This window comes from Leucoraja erinacea, chromosome 10, assembly GCF_028641065.1.
Source record: "Leucoraja erinacea ecotype New England chromosome 10, Leri_hhj_1, whole genome shotgun sequence".
In the NCBI taxonomy this organism is placed as follows: domain Eukaryota; kingdom Metazoa; phylum Chordata; class Chondrichthyes; order Rajiformes; family Rajidae; genus Leucoraja; species Leucoraja erinaceus.
The window spans coordinates 21,589,055-21,615,842 of NC_073386.1; the positions used below are offsets into that span (position 1 = coordinate 21,589,055).

General features: G+C 41.9%; 1 protein-coding gene across 2 annotated transcripts in view; it reads left to right on the top strand.

The window, feature by feature from the left end:
- Positions 1–25,119, top strand: part of tesk2 (testis associated actin remodelling kinase 2) — a 66,031-nt gene extending 40,912 nt beyond the window's left edge. For both annotated transcript variants that reach the window (XM_055641671.1, XM_055641672.1), the window contains exons 8-11: positions 398–481; positions 3,020–3,106; positions 13,211–13,352; positions 18,791–25,119. In XM_055641671.1, coding sequence (XP_055497646.1) covers positions 398–481; positions 3,020–3,106; positions 13,211–13,352; positions 18,791–19,830 — 1,353 coding nt within the window. In that variant the 3' untranslated portion in view covers positions 19,831–25,119. The remainder of the gene's footprint in view (positions 1–397; positions 482–3,019; positions 3,107–13,210; positions 13,353–18,790) is intronic.
- Positions 25,120–26,788: the final 1,669 nt, after the last annotated feature.

The window sequence follows — 26,788 nt, forward strand, 5'->3', positions numbered from 1 at the left end:
ACATAGGAAGGGTCCCCGATTACATGTGCTACGTATGTTACAGTATTCTACTTGGCTGTTTGGACACGTTAATGCTCTTGAGCAAAAGGGTTTCATTTAAGAGCAGCCTGTAACCAGATCCACCTGTTCAGTTGAATAGAACATCTTTACAGCAGTGTTTCCGGCAACACGGCCAAATACTTTTTTCTCCTATCAATATTACCAAAATATTTTTATTATTCTTTGTGAAATGTTGCTGTGTGAATAGGCTGAATAAAGGTAACTACAATAATATTTCTCTGCAGAGTACCTTGGTTCTGAGAACATGAAGGACACTTTGTGTACAAGATTAATATTTATTTTTATATATTTAGTTGTTGGAAAGCCTTTTTCTAATAATGTTCCTTATCTTTGGCAGGCCGATGTATTTTCATATGGAATTATTCTGTGTGAAATTATAGCTCGGATACAAGCTGACCCTGATTATCTCCCTCGAACAGCGGTAAGAAATTTATTATGCTTACGAAAAGATGGGCAAAATCAAAATGTCAAAGTTGTTCTGTTTCTTTAGTGGTTTACCAAGCTAACCACATTTTTATCTCTGATTAATGCATTGTCTATTAAGAGCGAGTTTATTTCAGGGCAATGTTCAAAAATAAATTTCATTTAGCGTAGTCATAGCTTGGACAATATCTTCATTGAAATGCTGTATTTGAATAGTTTTCCAACCTGATTATTGTTGAAACAACTTGGTAGATTTTGACAAATTGTGTAAATATGTTCCAAATTTGCAATCGTTAATTTTTGGGAAGGTGTTGCCCTTGAGGAAAAGCAAATCACCTTGAGCCATTGTGATCTGTGCAAACACTTGAATAATAAGCGAGTTTGGTATTCCAACTGCACATGCCCAGGTCAAATGTCACTCTGGATAAACATTGCTGGTATCCGTGCAGCAGTGTACACATTTCATCAGTTTTTTCCAGCTTTGATTCTTATAAGTACGAAAATACTGCTTTCAAACTATGAATTAGCTATATTTATTGTTCCTTTGTTAAAAGTTAGGATTGCTTTGTCTTTTTTATTGCTTTATGCTTCGGTGAGTGAGCGAGGTTGGGGTCCGGGATCGGGCCCGGGTCTCCAGCACTGCGAGCGCCATTTAGTTGATGCTGGGTCATCCCCGTCCCCTCCCTGGTGTCCCGTCCCTGTCCGAGGACGGCCGGAGGTGTAGGGCCAGGCTTGCAACCGGTGCAGGGGAGAGGCGCTGGCTCCCAGGGGGGCCTTTCCTTGGCGGGCCTGAGGCCGTCGGCTGCGCCTCTCTCCTTGTCCAGGCAGAATTGAGCTGGGATTGGCACTTCTCCGCGCTGGGTGTAGGCAGCCGCTGCTCCGGGCCGTTGGTCCGTGGCTGTCCTTTGGCCCGACGGGGCAGGCAGAGTTGAACTGGGGTTGGCGCTTCTTCTGGACGCTGGCTGTGGGATGTTGCTCCAGGCCGCTGTCCCATCGGTCCGGGGCTGTGGGTTGGCCCGCCGGGCAGGTGTAGTTGAGCTGGGGTTGGTGCTCGCGCTGGGACACGGGACGGGACAGTCCAGTGGCGGTTAGGCAGCGCTTGTGGCACCAAGGATCGGGGTTCGATCCTGGCTGTGGTTGAGGTGCATGTCTGTGCGAGCAGCTGCTGATAATATCTCTCCGCCAGTCCTCTCCCTCTCCCTCCCTCTCCTCTCCTCTCCTCTCCTCTCCTCTCCTCTCCTCTCCTCTCCTCCTCTCTCCTCTCCTCTCCTCTCCCTCTCTCCCTCTCCCTCTCCCTCTCTCTCGCTCCCACTCGCTCCCTCTCCCTCTCTCTCGCTCTCTCTCGCTCTCTCTCCCTCTCCCCCTCTCCCTCTCCCTCTCCCTCCCTCTCCCCTCTCCCTCTCCCTCCCTCTCCCTTTTCCCCTTTCTCTCCCTTACTCCCCATCTCTCCCCTTCTCTCTCTCCCTCCCTCCCTCTCCCTCTCCCTCTCCCTCTCCCTCTCGCACACCCTCTCCTCTCTCTCTCACTTACTATCTCCTATCCCTCTCCCTCTCTCTCTCCCTCTCCCTCTCCCTCTCCCCCTCTCCCTCTCCCTCCTCTCTCACCCTCTCTCCCTCTCTCTTTCTCTCTTCCCCCTCTCCCTCTCCCTCCCTCCCTCTCCCTCTCCCTCTCCCTCTCCCTCTCCCTCTCCCTCTCCCTCCCTCTCCCTCTCCTCCTCCCTCTCCTCTCCCTCTCCCTCTCTCCCTCTCCCTCTCTCTCCCTCTCTCTCCCTCCCTCTCCCTCTCCCTCTCCTCTCTCTCTCTCTCCCCTCTCCCTCCCCTCTCCCCCTCCCCTCTCCCTCTCCCTCTCCCTCTCCCTCTCCCTCTCCCTCTCCCTCTCCCTCTCCCCTCCCTCTCCCTCTCCCTCTCCCTCTCCCTCTCCTCTCCCTCTCCCTCTCCCTCTCCCTCTCCCTCTCCCTCTCCCTCTCCCTCTCCCTCTCCCTCTCCCTCTCCCTCTCCTCTCCCTCTCCCTCTCCCTCTCCCTCTCCCTCGATTAAATATTTTTTTACACATAAATCATGAATAAAGATAAGAATTTTTATACTGCCAGCGCTTTGTTTTCTTTTTCTTTATAGCGAGTGACCTTTGACAAATCCCATGATTCCTTGTGTTTTTCGTAATACGGAACTCACTTATTATTTAAGCAATTTCTTTTGGAGAAAAGGGTCAGTTGACTTTGAACAATGTTTTTAATATTTAAATCGACTTTTCACAATTTAAGTTCTGTTTTTGAAATTATAAAGAATGTGTGCCTAGTTCATATGCGAAGATAGATTGGAAAATCGGTGCAGTCTCCTGGTTTAGAGCCAATTAAGTTTAGAACAAATTAATGACCTGACACATCTAATAAATGTCGCTGTGACAATGACATCCTTCACTCATGATCTATTACAATAGATTTAATTGTATATTATCTGTGCTTCACACTTTATTTTAAATGTGTATCTCCATCGTACAATTAATTGTTTTCCTCTTCCCTTTGGCATTTTCAAATTTAGAAATTTGGATTAGACTACGATGCATTTCAGAACATGGTAGGGGATTGCCCACCCAGCTTCCTTCAACTTGCCTTCAATTGTTGCAATGTGAGTAAAATACAGTAAAAAAAATGAGCAATTCCTAGATAAACTAATGGATGGAGAAGGGAAATGTCAACACTTGCAATAAAAAGTCCTCCGGTTATGTTATTCTTATATCTGATAAGATAGCAGTGGGGTTTTCCTGGAATGTGGCATGAGTATATTGTTCACTCTGAAGTTGCAACCTTGTATAGAAATCTTCCATACTCTGCTTTTTTTTAAGAAGAAAAACAACTTTATGAAATGTTATCACTGACTAACAGCAAAGGGGAAATACACTCCCCATAAGGCCAGTAGATGTTGAAGTTGGCTCAGTTACAGATGAGTGATAAATTCATGTAGGTAGAGTGGATTACGGCAGCGCACCTGAATGCAGCGGCTTTGCTCTCCCCCGTGTGCATGTTGTTGTTTTTGTCTGTTTTGTCCGTTTGTCTGTGGACCTGCGACTCGAAGTACAACCGGCAGGACCTTCTAAGGATTGGGACGCTGTGTAGCGAACTAGAGTTCGCAAGAAGCTCCCACAACGATGATATCCCTGCCAGAAATCACCCGCCCAGCGGAGTCCGAGTAGATCACCTTACCAAAAGGACGGTGCGGGAGACCGCGCAGACGGAGGCGGCAGAAGTGCGGTTGTCGAGCCGGCATTCACGCTAGGCTAAAGGAAGCTCCTTGCAGACCAGCGCTACCCAGCATCTTTTTGACGAACGCCCGATCGCTCAGCAACAAGATGGACGAGCTGGAGCTGATCACTGAAGGAAACACAACTGTACAAACCTGCTCGATCATGGTGGTAACTGAGTCCTGGCTTCACGCAGGGATCCCGGACGAGGCCATCAGTCTGGTAGGTCGCACAGCACACACCGGGCCTATGACAAATGGTGTACAAATGTAAACGTTGTCGAGAGACATTGTTCACCAGACATGGAGTTTATTACATTGAAATGTCGACCCTTTACAGCTGTCGTTATTCTGGCTGTTTATATTCCACCAAGTGTTAACATCAAGCTAGCACTGAACACCCTGCTAGCATCAATCAACAAATTACAGACTGGTATTTTCATCGTGGCTGGAGATTTCAACCAGGCTAATCTAAAAACTGTCCTCCCTAAATTCCATCAGCATGTCACGTGTCTGACGAGAGGTCAAAATACACTGGATCACATGTACAGCAACATTAGGGATGGACCCTCGGCGTGTCTGGCAGGGCATTCAGCAACTCGCAAACTACAAGGGCAAGGGGGGGCCGATCATCTGCATCAGTAACAACTCGCTAGCTGAGGAGCTCAACCATTTTTTCGCCCGTTTTGACCTGAATGAGGCGGAGCCTGCACCTGCAGCCGCACCCAGCACTGACGACCTGGCACTCACTGTGCCACTCACTGAGTACGGAGGACGTCAGAAGAACACTCCGCAGGGTCAACCCCAGGAAGGCTGCTGACCCAGATAGAGTATCCCATCCCAGGGAGAGTATTGCGGGACTGTGCAGACCAGTTAGCGGAGGTTTTCAGCGACATCTTCAACCTCTCTGTCAACGTGCCCTGTCCCTAAATGCTTTAAGAATGTTACCATCGTGCCTGTACCCAAAAAAACAGCCATTACCAGCTTGAATGATTATAGACCTGTTGCTCTCACTTCAACGGTGATGAAGTGTTTTGAACGGCTGGTCCTGGCCCACGTTAAGTCCTCACTCCCATCCACCCTGGATCAGCATCAGTTTGCATATAGAGCTAATAGGTCAACGGAGGATGCCATCAACATAGCTCTACATTCTGCACTGATACATCTGGAGCGTCCTGGCTCATATGTGAGGATGTTATTTGTAGATTTTAGTTCTGCATACAATCATCCCCAGCAGAATGGTGGACAAACTATCTGATCTGGGTGTTAATGCAAACGCATGCGGATGGATTAAGGACTTTTTAACAGATCGCCCACAGACTGTCAGGATGGGGTCCAATTACTCCCCAGTCCTGACGCTCAGCACAGGAGCGCCACAAGGTTATGTGTTGAGTCCCATCTTGTATACAATATACACTTATGACTGTATACCAACACACAGTACAAACAGGATCATCTAGTTTGCGGACGACACGACTGTGGTGGGACTGATAAACAACAGCGACGAGTCTGCCTACAGGGATGAAGTCCAAAAACTGACCGTCTGGTGTACCAAAAACAACCTGGTACTCAACCCATCAAAGACAAAATAGCTGGTCGTTGACTTCAGGAGGAAGAGGAGAGAGGAACATTCACCCAAACTACTTATTTATTTTTTTCTTTATCATCTAATAACAGATAAGTAGTTTGGGTGAATGTGCAGGCTTTAAACAAGAAACATTGAGAAATATATTTTGGCAAATAATAAAATGTCCTAATTTTGTCCAACTAACAGCTGACAATTATCCCATACCTTAGCTTGCATCTGAGTAAAATTTATTTCAAAATGCATTGATAGTTTACCATTATTTAAATGGTAAATGTAGCTTCAGAAGCGTTTTCATTTTGCATGTTAAAACCCACCTAAGAACCATGGGCGATTTTGCAATTTTACTGAGGGATTTTTCACTTTTAAAACTTCTCATATAACAAATGAATAAAGATAAAAAAAGTCAATAATGCCTTACTTTTGATGAAATTCAGCGAGCAAACGCGATAATTCCCGATATTTTGGACCTTTAAATCTCCACGGCAAATGTCCGCTGTTCACTTCCGCTGGATTTGCACCTTCAGCTCCCTCTTTAATTTACCTTAGTTTCTATCTTTTTTTTGGACTGTAAAACTAGGTAGCTGTGCCTCACGGTCACCCCGACTGGCACAGTAAATTGCAGCTCAAAAACTGGCCGTTTTCGATGTTTTTAACAGGTGGGAAAGTGTGTGTTTTCCCATTCACTAACATGTACCGGATGTATAGCATGTACTCCACTTGAGATTTTCGGTCACGTGGGTGCGGATCTATGCTCCAGTGACCTTTCGTGAAATCACCCTATAGGGAAGTCACAAGTGCTGGAAGTATGTTGATTAGAGATAATATGTTACTCTTGTGCTAATAACCTGTCACTTTTTAGTAAGTGACTGTTTCACAGCAAATTTTTAGAAATCTCATCATGTTAAATTCTTTCCTGGTCTGTGAGGACAAAGTTTGACTTCACGTCCATCCCGCTTTACATAATGCAGGGAGTCTTAGTTTAGTATCTCTATTCCTCGCTCCCTTGTGTAAGGATAAAGCCATTGCATATACTTAATTTAACTATCCTACATAGATGAAGAGGAGAATGTGATTTTTGTTAGCTGCCTTGTATATTCTTTAAATTACAATACTTGGGTAACAGAGAACCATAAAAGTGAATATTATGCATTGTGTGTGCTCTGCTCAAAACAGGTCTTCAGTTAGGTGTTGGGGCCCCTCAATCACCAGTATAAAGTTGGAATGATGAACAGACTTTTTTCATTGTATGAAGCACAGCTTCATAACATTGGGTTGCTATTACATTGTATGAAGCAGAGCACCATAAAATAGTAAGATTAAACGAGAACTTACCAGTTTGAAATTTGACCTGTATTTTATGAGGAGTTACGATGAGGGATTACGTGAATAACCCGCCGAGTGCGCTTGCAAGGCATACTTCCAAGCAGCGGTGTGGAATCGCAGATAGACACAGTTATTTGAAGTAAACATAGTAAAGAAAAGGAGACATCAGTTATTAGTTTGATCCATACAATGAGGGTGGGAGCGGAGGGCACGTAATCCCTCATCGTAACTCTTCATAAAATGCAGATCAAACTTCAAACTGGTAAGTTCTCGTTTAATCTTACTATTTTACTTCGGAGTCACGTGAGTGACTACGTGAAGACTTCAAAGCTCTGTGATTTCAAACCGTGTAACAGTTTTATTTCACTCACTGCCGAAGTTCTTGAGGGAGGAAGTGTTATTGTAATCAACCTATGAATCTGTTTCTTGAGAAACAAAAAGGTATTTATTAACAATAACAAAATAAATTGCTCCCCTGGGCTTAAATCAAATATTTGCAGCTTGTAGTATTTTCTCTGCAAATAAATCGGGTTTCGTCAACGGCTTGTTATAAAAAGTTCTGAATGTCGATTCCCTCGACCATCCTGCTGTATTCAGAATATGGTCAACCGGTACGTCCATTCTCTCGGCCATTGATGTAGATGCTGCCCTAGTGGAATGAGATTTAAATGTAATAGTATCTATTCCAGCAGCCTTCAGTACCTGTTTGAGCCATCTTGAGATGGTTTGGCTCGATACCCGGCCATGAGGTTTCTTGTGGCTGACCCATAAGGCTTTTTCACTCCCTCTGATATTGTGGGTTGTGTCTATGTAATGTTGTAGATGGGTCACGACACACAACCGTGGCTCTGGTGGGTAGGCCCGGAATACCACTACTGGATTAGCTGTTCCTGGCCTGCTTTGTTTCACCAGACACTGTATGATGAATGTGATCTGGTCTGGGGTGGTCATGTTGTCCAGCCTCAACTTGTGTAGTGACTGGACCCTCTGAGCGGATACAAGTGCCATCAACATGAGCGTCTTTAGTGTAGCTTGCTCGAGGCCGAGGGATCTGGCTGGTGGCCATTCCCTGAGGTACGTCAGGACCACACTGATATCCCAAATATGGGTATACCTGGGCTTAGGGGGCTTGATATTGTAAATGCCCTTCATCAGTTTTACCACCAGTTGATGGGATCCCATCGCCTGTGGTCCTGGTGCTGGTTTGAGATAAGCAGACAGAGCACTCCGCACTGTGTTGATGGCACTGTAGCTGATCCCTTCATTGTGGTGTAGATAGGCCAGGAACTCCAGTACACGGGTGGCTGTGGCTGTTTCGTACGTTGTCCCTGTTTCCTGGCAGTACTTCTCCCATTTTTTGATGCAGGTTAAGTACTGCCTCTTGGTGGATGTTCGAAGGGATGCCGACATGGTGGTGATGGTTTGTTTGGACAATCCCAGTTCCAGGTAAGGTCTGTTCAAAACCTGCAACCCAGGAGTTTAATTTTCTCATGGCATGGGTGGCTTATGCCTGATACTGGGTGAGTTAATAATCCTGGATCACTGGGAAAAACCATTGGTGATTCAACCACCATGTCATGCAGAACTGGGAACCATGGCTGTGTAGGCCAGTCGGGCACCATCAAAATACCAGAAGCAGAGTCCATCTGTATTTTGCGAAGTACCCGACTGATGAGGCAGAAGGGAGGGAAAACATAGAAAAATAAATTTCTCCAATCCAGCGTGAAGGAATCTACCGCTGCGGCCTCTGGGTCTGGTTCCCAAGCGACATACATAGGTACCTGGTGATTTAGCCTTGATGCAAATAAATCGATATCTGGCGTTCCATATTGCTTAATAACTTTAGCAAATACTTTAGGCTTTAACATCCATTTGATGTTGTCATTGAATTTGTGTGACCTGGTGTCTGCCACTGTGTTTAGCTTACCTGGTAGGTAAGTAGCTGATAGCCAAATATGTCTATCGACACACCATTGCCAAATCATGTTGACCAATTTGTCGCATGATAATGATTTTATGCCGCCCATATGGTTAATATAAGCCACCACCGTAGTATTATCAATTTGTAACCGAACATGCAAGTGTTGCATATTAGATACATATGCTTTTAAACCATAAAAGGCGCCCAACATCTCTAGATAGTTAATGCCCAGTGTAAGTAGTAATGATGACTCTAGGTTAGTCCATCTACCACCTGTGCTGGGTATGGAGTTAGTCGCTCCCCAGCCTTGAGCACTGGCATCTGTTTGAATAACTAAAGTAGGGTTAGTGATGATGATAAGGCTGAAACTATGCCAAACGTTTTCTGCCCACCACTGTAACTCTGATATTGCTTCAGTGGGTAATTTCATGACACGATCATAGTGACCTGTGTGTCGTTTTAGTGCCTGTACCTTTGCTCTTTGTATATTTTGATAGTGCAAAGATCCGAATTATGTAGCCGGAAATGCTGCTACCATTTTCCCAATTACTCTTGCTACTTGTTGAATAGTTGGTCACTCATTGACCATTAAATTGTTACATGATTGGGCCAATTCAGCCATTTTTGCCTTTGGCAAGGTAACAGTCATATGGACTGAGTTAATTGTGAAGCCCAGATTGTCCATGATAGTGGATGGCTTCAACTTAGATTTATCTGGATGTAGGACGAACCCCAGAGTTTCGAGGAGCTGTTTTATAGCTGATACTGCTGCCACAGCCAATTTCTTTGTTTTTCCCACTATCAGAATATTATCCAGATATGCCATGACAATATGTCTTTGTTTTCTTAGTATTGCCATGGCTGGTTTCAATATTTTGGTGAATAGTCTTGGGGCTGATGTTAGATCATTGGACAATGCTTTGTACTGCCATAGCTGCCCCATCCAGATAAATTTTAGGTATCTGCGATGATTCTTGTGTATGGGTACTAGATAGTAAGCGTCTTTAAGATCAATGCTTGCCATGAACTATCCTTTGGAAATCAGTTGTTTGGCAGTAACAAATGTCTCCATTTTGAAATGTATATACTTAACAAACTTATTTAGTGATGTTAAGTCGATGATGATGCGACATCCACCATCTTTTTTGGTTTTAGTGAATATATTCGATACAAATTCCAAAGGTTCATGTTTGGTCTTTTCGATGACCCCCTTTGTGATAAGTCTCACCAGTTCAGCTTGTCCCTCACGTTTCTCTTTGACGGAGGGAGAAAATACCCTTTGGGGCCAATGTTGAACTGGTGGCGATTTTTCTGACATGAATTGTATTTTATATCCACTAATGCTGTTGAGTATATACTTGTCACTCGTGACAGTACCCCATGCTTCTTTGAACAAGTGTAATCTCCCCCCTGTTAGTAAAGAACCCTTACTCTCTATATACTGGCAGGAACCAGACCCACCTACCTCCATGGTTATTGGCGTTTCTTCTGTTTTCTTATGTTCTTGAAGGCTTTGCTTGTCTGACGTGCTGGCAATGTTGGGGGGTGGCGCATTTTCCATGGGGCCCTGATCTAAAAAAGATCTTTGGGGATAAAATGCGGTCCCCGAGCTTTCACCAGTCCCATATTGAGGACGTCGACTGGTGGATGCCGTGGGGTGCTGCCGCTTGGGTATTGTAGGTCTTGGTTTGCTTGTCCTGGGGCCTGCCCTCATGAGGCTGAATGTTTTTGATGCCTCTTCCCTGTTCCTCAGCGTTTTGGCGAGGCCCTTCCCGAATAACAGAGTGTCCGTCTCTGCAGCTGGGGCTTGAGGGCAGGTCTTATGATTTCCCGCCGGAAGTTGTTAATTTCAAACTGAATGGTGCACATTAATGCCAGTACATCCTGTTGGCAGGTATCCATCTCCGTGCTGTCCACAGAACGAGCAAAGGCTGTGATGGCCGACGTCAGGAGCCTTAGGATCCGCTGTAGCTTGAGTTCATGGTTACGAATGTGTGACCCCATGTGCCCCCAGATTTGGCTGTTCACAGTCAGCACTCTGAGGGCCTCACAGTTCTCTGGTGCTGTGTAAAGCTCTAGCACCTCAGCAAGCACCTTCTCCTGCAAGGGCTTATTGGAAAGATGATTTATGCTGGCCGCCAATTTCGGTTCCAGTGGCCTTCCAGCACGTGGGGTTGCTACATAGCGGTCCACCACACCCAGCAGCTCTTCCTGCTCCTGCACCCCTTGCATACTCCCGATCTCGTCCGCCAGCCCCTGTTCCAGACCAGCCCAGCCCTGGTCACCAATGCTAGCCTCCAGTGATGAGGGAGCAGAGGGCAGAGCACAAGAACGCTCTTTCTGCGCATCCCGCTGGACCATCTGCTTCAAGAGCCATTGAATGTGGCTCGGGCAGCTGTCTCTCCTCCATTTAGGTGGAGACATGTCCCCGTCCGACGAATCGGAAACCACCGGCCGGTTGGTTTTGCTGGTGGATTTTTTTCCCAGTCCGCTGTTCAGGCATTAGCGGGACTGGGCTTGGCTCGGTGTCGGGGATGCTGGAGCGCTTTCTAAGCGGTTCTGCCGCCTGTTGCTGCCCCCCTGAGATTGAATGCTCCTCTGGTGGAGTTGAGCGGGGGGCAGTTCTCTTCGAGAGCTTTTTCTTGAGTGCACTCATTTCTGTAAGCAGAAAACACACACACAACTCTTCCCCGTTAGACTCCTCAGTGTACTTACCTAACGGTCCGTTTTTTAAACTGCAGCGGGAGAGCCTAACTCCAGCTGCCGCCGCTTGTTGCACTGCTGGCGTAATGCCGCGCAAGCGCACTCGGCAGGTTCTTCACATAGTCACTAACGTGACCGAAGTAAAATTGGGCAGTTTTTCATTATATGCACTACTCCATAAAGTTGAACTCTTTTTTTCATTGTTTTGATATTTAAGAAATCAGTAAATCTGTTCTCCCCATGACCCCTTTTAGAGTCATGGAGTCATACAGCACAAAATTGAGTTATTTGCCCAACTCATCCATGTCGACCATGATTCTTCATCTAAATTTGTCCCATTTGGCTGTATCTCTCTTAAACCCTTCCTATCCATGTTCCTGTTCAAATTATTTTAATTTTTTTCCTGGTGGTTTGAGCCAAGACTATACGCAATTTAAATTGTCAATGTTGTTATCTAAATAATGCAATTTACTTATTAACATATAAGAATACAGCAGAGAAACAGGCCCATTGGCCCACAATATCAGTGTTGGACATGCCCGTTTAAACGATCTCTTCTGCTCTCAATTCCCTGCATATTCATGTCCCTATCTAAAAAAAACTTTCAATACCACTGTCATATCTATCCCTACCACCAACCTTGGCAGTGCATTTCAGTGCATTAACTATTCTGCATGTATAAACAATTTGACTCGTACATCTATTTTATTATATAAAACTCTCGTGCCATCCGACCGGCTGCCGTCCGGCTGCCTTTCTGCCTTTTGATTAGTTCCATCGTGTGATGTCACAATGCCCAATGCTCGCAGATGTCCAATCGGAATGGCCGATGCTCGCAGATGTCCCCCCCCCCAACTCACTCATTTTGTCGCCTCCTGCTGGCCAGCGCCCATAACGGCTGCTGGCGCCCGCATCTCGCCTCAAAGACGCCATTTAAAACCAGCCACACTGCTCATTCCTGAGCCGCTTGAGTTGGAGGACCACGTCTCCCGTGGGGGCTACGGGTAGGGAATGGCTGCGTTGGGGGAGCAGACCCAACGGGTCTGCCCTTGGTCTAGTCTTCCTTAAATTTCATGTTAATGAAAGCAACTTTCAGTTTCTTTAAATGAACTGCTGTTTTGTAATCCATATCCATAACCTGATAATCCACTAATATCAAAATTCAGCAGAGTGAAAGAGTTTGGACTTTGAAATTTCTTAACGTCATTACAATACTAACTTGGAAATTAGTTAATTGATGCAGCTATCATATGCTATTGGTATCGCTGCACTTGAGATTCCTAATTTTACCATTATATTCTATTTCCACTTTCACTTCAGACTGAAAAGTGCCTGCATTCAGTTTACCCTTATACTCCTCATTGTCTTTCACTTTCATTTAAGTACTTACTGTCTATCATACCTAATCATGTCCTGGTTATTCTTTTGTCACTTCAAATATGTTACGTTTAATTTCAATTATTTCATAATTTAAATAACAAACTGCTATTGTTATTGGTGATCAACATATTTAAATTTCTCTATTGCATTTAATATCCTACCAGTCACCACAACAGGTTGCATGTATATCATGCGTTGAAATGGATTAAAATGTCGCAAGGCATTTGAGCCTGTTGCAAACGAAAGTCTGACATTAATATGTCATTGTCAATGGGCAGGGCATTTGAGTCAAATGACTTGTATTTTTTATACTATCTCCAAGTTTGGACTAGAGATTTTTAACTAGTTTGCAGACAATAGTAAAGCACCCATTTCATATCTGTAGTTCTCTATATATCTATATATAATATTATATATTAAGACGCCTTATTTTCAGTAGTAATTCTTTAAGCATCTTTTGGCTAGATTTTCTGTTTTAAAAAAAAACAAAAAAAAAACGGGTAACTAAAACTATAATTTGATTTTTTTTTAATGCACTTAATTGAAAAGGAAAAATGCTTTAATACTTTTTTTCCAGATGGATCCAAAGCTTCGCCCATCCTTTCCAGAAATAGTAAATATGATAGAACTGATTATATCACAACTACAAGATGAGGAGCAAGATAGATGCATTGGCAGTGAAGAAAGTATGGAGAGCAAGCCAATTAATCTACAAAAAAGTAAGCATGCCTTTTTCATTGGCAAGATTGTCAAATAGAGCTATTTTATTCTTTTATAGCCTACAAACCTTCAGGGGATGATGTAAAGAAAGAACAGAAACACTAACTACCTGTCATCTGAAGTTCTGTTTACTCTTCCTGTCGAGTGATTATAGCAACATTATTTTGCTGATTTTGTGACGCATAAAGTTCTTTATTCTTCAATCAACATCTGTTAGATTGTCTTGTCTTTTCCTAACCTGATGAGCTGTGCATTAGTGGTAGGTAATTATTGGAGAAAGTCTTATGGGTTAAGATTTATGTACATTTGGAAAGCCATTTGCTCATAAGGAATAATCAGCATAGCTTAGTGCAGGGGAATGCATACCTCACTAACTTGAGTATATTGTGAAGGTAACTAAATGATTTATGAAGGAATGTGGTCGATGTCTACGTAAGGCATTAAAAGAAATTCTGCTAAGGACAATAGTCCAGAATTAAGTCGCGTGGGATCTAACTGAGTTGATTAATTGGAACCAAAAGTGGCTTGATGATAGGAGGCAGAAAGCAGTGGAGGAAGAATGCTTTTCTGATTGAAAGTCTATCCAGTGTTGGACAGTGCTGGAACATTTGTTACTTGTAATTTATTCATTTGGATGCGAATATGGGAGCTGAGATTACTTTGTAGATGATGTGAAAATTTGTGGTGTGGATAATAAGGTAATCTGAAGCTACAAGAGGATGTAAATTAAATGGAAAGTTATGCAGTTTATTGGCAGATGAAATTTAATTCACAAGTGCAAGATGATGGATTTTGGAAAGTCAAGTAGGGTAGAACATGCATAGTAAATGATGGGGTGTAAAATAACGGAGACCGGGAGAATCATTGCATAAATGTTAGTCAGTTAGTTTGGAGGGATTTTATGTGGTGGTGGTGGAGTAGGGGTGAAGGGGGAAACTTTAATTCTTAGTCCCCTACCTGGTCGGCGACTCCCAACCTCGCGGAGCTGGGGGCTCCGTCCGGCCGCGGGCAACGCCGGTTGGAGCTCCGACCCTGGCAACTCTACCCCTGGCTGCGCGGCTCCAAATCCAGCGACGCTCCAACATTCGCGGAGCTGGGGCGTCCGGTCGCGGGCGGCGCTGGATTTGGAGCGCCTCGCAGCCAGGGGTAGAGTTGCCGGGGTCAGAGCTACAACCGGCAACGCCCGCATCCCCACCGGCCACAGCGCTGCGGAGCTTACTGCACGGCGACCCAGTAAGGCATTGACCGCTCCCCGCCTCTCCGACCAGGTAGGGGACTAAGAATTAAAGTTTACCCCTTCACCCCCCCGCCTTCACATAAAAGCCCTCCAAACTAACTGACTAACATTTAAGCAATGATTTACAGATGTTTAAGCGTCTCCCGGTCTCCGGGGAGGAGGCAGCCGCTGCAGTAATACAGACCTGGGTTGACCGTGGGTCGTTTCGGGTCAAGTTTGGCGCCAAACGCGAGCTTTGGTGCGCATACGACATCTGGAAAAAATGGCCGGTTTTCGGAGTTTTTCGGTTTCCGGAACACCGGATAAAAGGTTGTGCACCTGTACTCTATCTCCTTTGTGCACTGTTTTGTCATTGTTCAAGATCTGGCTCACCACAGTAGTGTCGTCTGCAAACTTGTAAATGGAGTTGGAGCAGAATTTGCCTGCTCGGTTGTGAGTGTATAGGGGTTTTAGTAAGGAGCTGAGAATACATCCTTGCAGGGCATTCCGATTGAGTAGGAAGGGGTTAATGATGTCCATGAATGTTCCTGCCGTTTGTCCCAAGGACGTGGCCAGGGACTACTTTGGGGCCAGTAGTCTACTCTCCTTTTCAATGATTTAATGATACTTTATTGTCACATGTACCTCGGTACTGTGAAATGCTTTGTTTTGCACACAGCCCAGTAAAATCATACAGCAGACCTCACCTAGGCAGTACACGATAGTCGCCACGTTTCTGACGTCGATAGTTACATGTTCATCGAACAGTTTATTATATAAAATAATATACTTAAAGAATGCAAAAAATCAAGGTGTTGGAGGAAAGCTGTCAACGTATACAGCAACTAATAGATTAGCAACAGAAATGGATGGAGAAATGGCAGATTATTGATCCGAATAAGGGAGCTGTTGCATTTTTGGAGATCAAATGTAAGGGGAAAACATACATATAATGGGATGAACCAAATTTGCGGCGTGATGACGTATTGACACGGGGTGTTTTTACAAGTGTCGCAACGTTTTTGTCATCGCTGGATTTTGAAATGTTCAAAAACTTTTTGCGACCTTGATATGACGCCGAGTTATAGATGTAGTCATCTTATTGAATGACAATACTAATTCACAGCGTGTGGAGAGTCTGTGCCAGGGGTTAAAGATGCGGAGAGGGCAGGATGTTGAGAAGGAGGGGGATCGGAGATCATATCAGACTCACTCACCGCTGCCGCAGCGCTCTGGGCATGGACAGCAGAACTGGCCGCCACTTCCGGGGAGGGAAGCAGCTCAGTGACCCCCGGGACCCGACAGCAGAATTGGCTGCCACTTCAGCGCCTTCTGCCAGCCTGTTCACCTCTGGCAGTACTCTCCGTCTGAACACCTCTCACCTGCCGCTCGCAGGCTTCACTCGTGTCCGTTGCTTCCCACAAATCCTTAAATTCCCACAGCCGAGTAACCTCAATTGGTCCCTTGAGCGCGATGTTGGAATTTAAGGATTTGCGGGAAGCCAGCCGGCGAGCGACAAGAGAGGTGTTCAGACGGAGAACACTGGCAGAGGTGAGCGGAGACCAGCAGAAGGGCTGAAGAAGCAGCCAGTTCTGCTGTCTGGTCCTGGCGGCCGCTCGCAGTCACCCGAGCTGCTTCCTTCCTCAGAAGTGGTGGCCAGTTCTTCAGTCCGTGCCTGGAGTGCTGCGGCAGCCACCCGAGCTAATTCGCTCCCCGGCCACAATGCGGTGGCTCCGTGCCCGAGCGTCGCAGGTGGGTTACTGGCCTCAATCCCCTCCTTCACAACGCTGCTGCCCTCCCCCAAACTTTACCCCGGGCCAGACTCCAGAAACACTGTGAAAGGAGCTTTTTCTCCCCCACCCACCCCGGGAAATACAGTATTTAAAAACATAAAGTACCAAGAAATGTACTTACCACGGTATAGGTACACAAACTCCATTCTTCTCTCTTTGCTTCCTAACACACCTTTCAGATAATGACAATCCATATTTGAAAAACCCGCCAAGAAACTTGCGCTGCGCATGCGCAGTACAGCAAAGGCAGAATTTCAGCTGCCTTCAGCTCCCCTTGAAATTGACAGCTTCAGGCACAGACCTTCCCGTGTTACAAGTGCTGCGGTTGAAAGGCACGGAGAATTATGCCTACCTAAGAGATCGATCTCTTGGATAGGCATAATTCTCCCATGCCTTTACTATTTATATTTAATGATTACCACACCATAATTTTAGTCGGGGTAGGCAGTGCCTAACATGCCTACCCTGACGGCACGTGCCTGGTTATGACATTGAATCTGCTGTTTGGATAAATCAAGTATTCCCTAATGTTTTGTTTGACTGATCTTATTCTTTTCATCTTCATATTCACCATTTTTGTTGTTTGTTAGGGCAGCTGTTCGTTTGTACTGTAACACTCAAGCACGGGAGCCAGCCAAGCAGGATCTGGTTTTAGATCTGAATTCTAACTTGTACCAGGAGAACTGTTTTAAATGTGGTTAATGAGATGTTACCGCTCCAAGATAGGGCACAAGCATGATATGTTATCTGGTGTCACAAAATCAATGTGTGGGTTGTTTAAAATTTAATGATTTAATTAAAAATTTTAATTATGCCCCTCATCCCCACCTTGATTGGAACTCCCACCCCACCTTGATTGGAACCCACCTGATGTGTTTTTTAATATCAACTAGACCAAGTGCTGACCCGTTGGGCCCCATCCACAATGCCATATTCCACCACTCATCCACAGCCCCCAACTGCGCAGCAGCGGCTGACGTTTTTAAAGTTTAAAAATGGCAATAACGTAAAAAATGTTCCTGATCCGTGCTGACCCATTCCCTCCATCGCCCCTCCCTCTCCTTTTCCCTACCCTCAGTCACTCCCTCCATAATCCCTCTCCCCTCCCTACCCCTCCTCATCCTCCATCCCCCACTCCTCACCTCCCCTTCCCACTGACCCACTATCCCTCGCCTCCCCCACTGCCCTCCTCCCTCACTATCCCCCGCTCCCTACCTCCCCCACCCTATCCGTCTATCTCCTCCCTATATTTTATATTATACCAAGTGTTGGGTCCATGTCACACGGGAGGTCTGGTCCCCCAACGCAATATTTGACCACTCACCCATAGCCCCCACGGGTGGCCTGCTCCCCCAATGTAACCCGTTCCCAATACAATATTCCACCACTTACCCGTTCCCCCAATTCAACCTGTTCACCCAACACAATATTCCACCACTAGCCCCCAACTGTGCAGGCTGGCTCATTTCCCCTTATTCATCCTCCCTCATTGTAAACTTTAAAAAAATGTAATCGGACCTGCTATGGCTTGCAGGACTCGGTGTCCTGGAATAGCCACATTGTAGCCTGCAGGGCTACAATCCCATTGTGATGTCATAGCTGCAAGTGCCAGTGCAAAATTGTTCTCAAATTGGGGTTTTGTAATTTTAAAGTGTCAATGACTTGTAAAATATAACATAAATCTGAACAAAACTTGAGACACCACACCACGGGACAATTGTGAGTAAGGTGGTGCAAAAATTGTAGTGCTATCGTTTACCATTTTGGCATAGTTACGGGATCACATGGGCATGCCGACAGGCCCACACGTAGAAACAAACAAGATGAGAGTTTTAGATATATAGAAGTCTGTTTGTGGTTGGGCTTCATTATGGATTGCGAGGAGAGGCCTTAAACTTGCAATTTGTGCTTTAAAAAAAAAAGTTGTGTAGTTTACAGTCAGCTGGATACTCTATCCCATAATATACTTACAGTGGACACACCAAGAGGAGCAGATATGTCCATTCTAACAATGTTACGTTGGTCAGTTAAAGTTTTATTTGATATTTATCAGGGTTGCACATTCTTAAATTAGAACTACTTTAAAAATAAGCTGACAGGACAGTTTTTGGCACAAAGTGCTTGAGTATTTAGCGGGTCAGACCCTTCTTCAGACTCCTGACCTGAAACATCACCTATTGTTTTTCTCCAGAGATGCTGCCTGATGCTCTGAGTTACTCCAACACTTTGTGTCTTTCTTCGGTATATACCAGCATCTGCAGTTCTACACAAGATTTGGTAGTTTTGCTGCTATCTGGTTATTTTATGCAAATCAGATTAGCCCTTGGGGACCTTGTGGTACTAGCAAAGATAGCGTATTTAAATTAAAATAGTCGTTAACCTGTAAATGTTGTTGGTTGTAATGTTTTTATTTTATGTCCATTTATAGGTGCTGAAGAGAAAGGACAGGCAATAAAAAGGTGCAGCCCTCTGGCAATTCCGACTGATAACATACCACCTAAATCACCTCGGCCACGTCGTAATATATGGCTTTCTCGTAGTCAGTCTGACTTCTTTACCCGAAAGGTGAGCCGGAAGATTAATGTCCAAGATCCGTACTACACTCCTACCAAGGGAACTGCACACAAAATTAACCCATTCATTGCAAGGCAGGACTTGAAAGGTGGAAAAATAAAATTTGTGGACACACCAAGTAAATCGGTAATATCACTAACGTTCGATCTGCCTTCACCAGATTCAGTTGACTATTCATTCACTTCAATGTCCCAAGTCAAGCAGAACTTTTTTGGCGATTTTCAAGAAACTCTTCTCTGTGAGCGACGGTATCGATCCCTTCCAGGTTCACCTGATTTGCCAACAAAAGAATGTCACAGTTTTGGGCCCTTTTCATTAAGGTTGGGGAAGTGTGACCCATTGCATGTTGGAACTGATGTAAGGCAGAAAGGGTCAAACAGCTCCAAATATTCTGCATCGGAAATTCCACCATTTAAACGTAAACTTCAAACTCAGCAATCTTTAGCATCGGAACAGCATGATGCTGTGGACTGTTCAGGGATCGAGAATGTACCAGGTGTAAATGACCTATGCACGGTTAGCAGAACACAATTAATAACCTTAAAAACCAATGAAAGCTTGACTCTTCATGTTCCGGAGAGTCTCGATTGTAATCGTACAGCAGGAGGTGATGAGCCAAATTTAAATGGTACCTCGTACAGCAACTGGAATCGCTCAACTTCTGGTGAAGAAATGGAGGAGCAAGAAATGCAGAGAGACATGTCAAAATTAGCAATACCGGAATCCAAATCATCTTTTAGTGTCAGTATTGCACTGGAGCGAGATGAAATGGACCCAGGTAACTGTGCTGTCTATGCAGCTGAAGCATCCGATAGGGAAGGGCATTCATCTGTGGTGCTGGCTCCACGCATGGCTTCAAATCCATGTCACCTCCAGTCAAAATGTGATATTTGAAGGCACATTTATGAATATTGTACAGAGATTTCATAACAGTACTTTTTTGCTTAATTAAAAAAAATCCAGTTTTTATTTTGGTATGAAGGATGTGAAAGTCTAGAATTCCAAAGCAATTTTCAAATGTGGATGCTGGTACTATGGATGTTAGTCTATTCTGAGCAATCACTTGATATTTGGTGGTTGGCCAGTAATATAAATTGTTATAATTTATTCAGGTAAACCTTTTCCTTGTTATTTCAAACATTTTATGGAAATAGCATCATAAACCAGCTGTAGGTATCTTCTACTAAATATGATCTGTGCACAAGCCATATATACCCCAGCACCATTCAGTATTTATGGGCTCGAAAAATGTTTTGTACAGATCAGAGCTGACTTTTTTTCAACCTGAAAGCAAATAAAACATTTTAGTTTTTTCTCTTGTGGACTTAAATAGTCATGCTGGCTTCCTTTTTGAATTTGAATTTGTGCTAAATTGAATTTCTTTTTTCTAAAAATTATACTTTTATTTTAAGTATTTAAAACCATTTAATCATATTTTCATGTTGCATCCAAGCCTGCCTTAGATAAAATAACTGTTGCATTTAAGAATAGCCTGCAAATCCAAAGATACCAGTGTGTGTATATATATAAATATACTAAACCACATTGTGTCAATGCGATCTTCTGTCCACACACGGGATATAGTTTTTGATTACATTTGTTTTATTTTAAATGACAAAGTGGACCACAAATGTTTCTTCTTACGAGAAAAGCACTTCATCACTTTCTTTTCTATAGCTTGAAAGATGCTACTACTGTATATTTTGTATTTCAACCTGGACTACTGTAACTAGAGTTGGATGTATTGCCGCAAGGTGCCATGTACATAATTGTTTATGATGGGTCAATTCACAGAATTAGTGCAAACATTTTTTTAATTTGCAAAAATAACCAAGGTGTGTTTATCTTTTACTGTGCAATCAATTCCATTGTAATGAGATTTTATTTGAATTAGTTTTCTTCCCTTGATCTCTTCCAAAAATGTGAACCCCTCTTGCCTATTGCTTTGTAAATGGCCGCTGTGCCATGGTTCAAAAGTGATTTGTTTCCTGCTTCCCTCATTTTACCCCGTGCATACGACCCTGCCCAGATGCTTGCTACTCTACCCTGTGGAGTATCCTTTTTATTTAATCAATTAGATTTTAATAATGGATGTGAATTACGGAACAATTTTATTGTTACATTTTTGTTTAACCAAGGTCTGGATTTAACGTAGATTTGAAATCTTCATGAAGATAAATTAGACCATACAGTTTGCACCTTTGATGGTAAGGTTACCTGGGATTATTGTAACCCATGGTTCAAATTTATTCCAGATTTTCCGACAGCTATGCATTTTGTGTACAAATCTGACATTTTCTACCCCAATCAGTTTTGATATATTGAACAGATGGGAAATGTATTGCCAAGTGTTCAGACCCATGAAATTAAATTCATTAAGCATTGCTTCTTTTTTTTTTTTTTAATTTGCATTATTTTAGTAGTTTTATTTGTGTACAATTATTTTGTGACTTGACCAGTTTTCTTCTTGAATAACATCCGGTTTGACCATCTGGGTTACGGTGAAGAAACAATCCAGTGCTAATCTGTTTACACTTATGTTTTCTTAAAGATCTTTAGTTTTTAAACTGAAAATTCATTCTTAAAATTCACATGTTATTCAGACTACTTGAAGGGCATGGATTGTTAAATCTTGTACAATTTACTTTCTAACCCTTTTTAAAATTTGTTATGGTCATTTTCTATTTTTCTTCTGCACTGGAGGTTTGCAAGACAAATGCACAATTCAATGCTATGGTGAAAATGGTTCATAATATTCACTTAGTTGTGGTATTGAAGCATGACCAAGTAATCTAATACCAGAATGAAAAGGTAATTATCTGCTTCTGTTCAATTTACCATGTTTCTTACTCAAAGATAATTATAGAATTGCACTATGTTATTCCTTCTGACTTTATAATTGCAGCCTTGTGTGAGGGTGAAATGCTGCATGTTGCAGCATAGATTATCTTTTACTTTAATGAGCTTTACTTCTAGGATACAGCTACATTTGCCATGCACCATCTTTCAATTGGATTAGGGTTACCACAACATCTTAAGCGAGAACCAATGCAACTTTGTACTTTTAACTGTTTGTCTCTTAAAATGCCTTTCTTTTGGCTTTATTATTGGCTAAAATTGTGTTAATTGTTCCCAAATAGAATGTTAAACAGTGTGGAAACAAACTAGTGGATTACTGATTACAGGTGGACATAAATACCATATACTGATTTATAACTACTTCCAAATCTATCATTAAACTAAAAAATGAAAGAATTGTTGCACAACAAAGGCACGGGAACGGTTTATTTGAGAATGTAAAATGTGAGGGATGATGGAGATTTTAAAATTCTAGAAAGTCTCAGCATTTCAGGTTGCATCTTTGGAAAGAGATAATAGATCCTCGTAGGTGCTAAATGTTCTATTGATTTCTCTTATTTGTTTTTCTGCATCTTCAGCTTAATATTTTTTTCCATTTACTGGTGACGGTAGGGTCTCATTGCTTTACCATTTTTCTGTTAGTACTTGAACTCATTGCAAGGCAAACAAACAGCTGTCACTTGAAAGATTATTATAGACTTAAATTCAGAATAATATTTATTTACTTGTATTCCATTGCTACTTCTACCTAAGGGTGCCTTGACGTCATGTATGTTATTAACTCATACTTAAAACATTCTGATTGCTCCTTGCCCTTTTTGACTCCCGATCTATCAAGTTTTGTACAAGCCTCAACCTATTTGAGAACCTGCCTGTGATCTGCTGGGTTACCCATTCTCCTTGATAAAAAATGAAGGTGATTGTTTAACAAAAATGGGACCATCCAAATGTCTTGGTTTTCTGTAATGTCCAGAATATGTGCAAGACTCCATTTATATATTTTGAATTGATTCTTGAAGATTTGTAGAAGTGTCTCAACTTAATGCATACTGTGGTTGAAGTGTACAATGTAAAGCGCAAACATGTATGACATGCTGTAGTTACATACATGCACTTGTGTTTTTCCCAAGGTTTTGCACCACTTAAAATTGCTGGAACTTTGAGACTGGAAAAATGATACATTTTTGATCAAAATGAAACTACACGGGCATTTGAGTAGTGCATTAAATTCCTAATTTGGACCTAAATGTAAAATTTTGCACAACTTTCCATTTCTGAATTGAGAATTTTTGCTATTTTGCATTCCAGAAATGGAACCAGGTATGAAAGGGCAGAAACTAAGTGAGATTGAATTTTAAATCTGACTCTGGTTTTCTTTAATCAATGTATAAATAGCTATTTAGTATTGCTGTACTATTAGGAAAGGTGCCAGTTATCAAACACAAGGAAGGTCTATCACACAGCTATAGTGTGTAACTGAACAAAAACATTTAATTTAAGGAATATTTAGCTGAACACGGTCCAAGATCTGATTATTTTCTCATGTAATATTATAGTTTTAAAATGTTCAATATAATAACCGCAAATTATTTTATTGAGCTGAAAGCCTGGCCTTTAATACCCTGGGTAAAATTGCATGTAACAAATGTAACTCAAATTATCTTCAAATTTCTGGCTGCAAGATAATTTCTCAGTACCTGTATTGCTAAAGAGAAAACTGAATGTCCTAACATCTAATACTGACATTGTATTCTGTAGCTGAAGGAAAATCTGAGTTGTCCCTGAACAAAATTATGTAAAATTGCCGTAGAAAAGGCACTACCTACACAAGTTGCCCTACCTTTTCTCTGTAGATTTCAGATCTTTTCATTTGAAGGATTAATTAACTTCATTTCCAAACTTGGAGGAATATGCTGAAGCTTGCACAATGGCTTTTGACAAGGTGCAGATTAATTTTTTAGGCATCTCCACTTAACTATTTACTACTGAGTTATTTTCATAATTATGCTTGTGCCGTCTGTACATGGATTCTTAAAGTATATACAAATATATACCTGTACTTGGGACCCTCTCTGTGTAACAATAAAAATCCATATAGGATATTTGTAATATACTGTGAAGCCATCCCTTCTCTCTACAATATGAAGGGGGACTTTCACCTGGAATCCACCACATCGCTGTGGGCCATGCATGCAGTTTCAGATGGTGTGCAAGTTCAGAGATGAATTGCACAAATCACTATTGGGGATGGTGTAAAGACACAGGATCTTTGAGAAATGTGATGGCCCAATTGAAAAATGATTATGAGTTTGATCTGTGCTCAGAAAAGACTATTAAATTGTTTTCTTTACAATTTCGCCAGTTTTCAATGTAATGAATACTTAACGGTGATCTATCTTGAAGTTCCTGTGAAATGTGCATTTTCAGTGAGTGGAGAGAACTTTTCTCAGCAGCTTTATCCACTTCAAATTCATCACTGAAGCCCATCTGTCTTTTAAATTAGTAACACATTGATTTGAAAATCGCTTATTGCTATAACAGTGTAAATGAGTACTTTGGATTGTGGCTACTGATTTATGAAATGTAATTTACTTTCACATAGCAGGATTTTTGCTTTTCTTGCATTTCTTTGTGGAGTACTTATTGAGGCCAAATGATTCCCTGGTGTGTGAATTTATCAACTAAATGTACAACATGCATTAGACATTTTTGGAAAGGCATTAATTTGTCATTGTTTGGCAAGATGGGAAGAAAATTTACCAATAAAATGTAAGCATTTCAAAACCTAAGTTTGTCTAGACATAATTGTCAAGGTTTAGAATAGTATTGTTACTTGAACCCCAATTAAAATTATGTATGAGTTTGATTATCAGTTGATCTTCTATTAAATCATTTTCATGTGATTCATTTATTTGCAAATCATTAAGTGCAAAAAATAGATAATTATACTCTGAAGTTTGCAGTTGAAAGTTAATTTGCTTTCTTCGGTTCATTTCTCTTTTACATATAATTTTCAGAATGGGCAAATTAATGTATTGGCACTTGCTGTTCTTCACATTTTCATCATTTGAACGGTTTCTGGCTGAACATTTGTGAAACATTAATCAGGAATTTTAAGGGGAACTCCTCCTTCCACATGGCCATTTAAAGCACATCAAATAAAACTATTCTGTTAAATTTATAATGTCAGTTTCATCTGCATATTTAAGACAAACTAAGTTTTTGCAGAAGAATGGTGAACAGACCCTGGGCACTAATTATTTTTTGAGACAGCATGAAAATGGAAACTCCTGCTTAAACCTCTTACCCCCCCCCCCCCCTCCCCTCCCACACACACACACACATATGGAAATGCTATTTTTCAGCGCGCAAGGCAGCCATTCATGGATACTCAACACTTTTAGTTAAATTTATGGAGACTAATTTTAAAAAATAATTTGGTGCTAGGCTCTGCGGTAATTGGCAACTGATTACTTTTGCTGATCATTGGTATTATTTTGGTATCGGTGAAGTAGGTATTCATTCCACCAAGGTTATTTGGAGTCGAGTTTCCATCTGCTATCATTTTTCTTTGGAAAAAGTGGGAACTAATTGCATGTTTGCATTAAAAATCAACGTGGCAGCAAAAAATGTAACATTCTTGTAAGGGCATTTGGAAAATGTGAAAAATTACTGAATTGTAACAGTACCAAATGTAAACAAATTATCTTTTCTAGAAGCAAATCCTCAAAGCTTGCCGATCTTTGCGAGCAAGCTTTGTTTTTATTGATAGGCAATTGAAGCCTGTTTGAGACTTGGAAATTATTTTTGTAATGATTATGGAGAAATCCTTGAATTTTAATTGTTTGGTACATTTACCACTGCAGATGATCTGGTTGTATAGTGTAATCTACAATTTGTAATTTTCTAGGAATCTCATTGTAAAAAGTCGAACAAATTTGCTTATGCACATTCAGACGTTCACTTGGTCATGCATGTTTTATTGTGAAAAATGGAACCTGCAAACAATGGATTATTAACAAGATGCTTATGTAAATCCAATTTACAAGTATGGGCACTGAAGAGATGTTAAACCTGAATTTCATTTTAAAAATCAATCTGGAATTGAAACTTGATCAATGATTTAAAATTTTACTGTTCTGCTCCTTTGTTGCAACACTGAATAATGACAAATGATTGGAGAAAATTTGCAGTTGCAAAGAGTAACTTGAATGATAAAGTCTTGCAGTGACAGTTTGTTAAACGGAACTGTTCCTTTCCAATTTAATAGGAGAGCCGAAAATTCAGAAATGAACACTAATTACCTAGCAATTGTGAAACTACCATGTTCTGAGAAATGTGTGCTACATTGGGGAAGTCACTGAATAGGATGTGTTTTGTGATAGCATCATGAAAGTGCTGTTTTAATGTCTACTATAGAGCATTAGTTAAATTGAAAATGCCATCTATCTTGTTCAATTGCATCTCAACTATACTTGTATCATGTATTTTCTGCGGATTTAGAAGTATGTAATGCTATCATTACAATAATGATTTGCTCATTCAAGCGTGATATATTTAAATTATAACATGTTCATTTTAACAGGTGATATTAGACACTTAAATGACTAGATCATTTGCACTTGTAATGAAGCCCTTACATTGTGTCACTACATTTTTATGCAAAATTCCTTTTTGCAACAGGAAGAAAATGTTTATGTAGATCTATTTTCTTATTTATGAAGGAGTTTGATATGTCTTAAATTCAGAATATAATAAAAATATATAATTTAAAGAACATTGTGGCAAGTTTATTTGTGACTGAGAAACAATTTGAAGTGCTTTCTGAACCATAATGCTGGAAATATTAACATTCTTCCAAGTTCAGATCTAATGAATGGTCTTGAATTTGAAATGATAAATGTTTCTGCAGGTGGTCCCATGCCAACCAAGCGTTTTCTAATTTTATTTCGGATGTTCTCTGCAGTTTCTTTTATACTTGAATTGACAAATC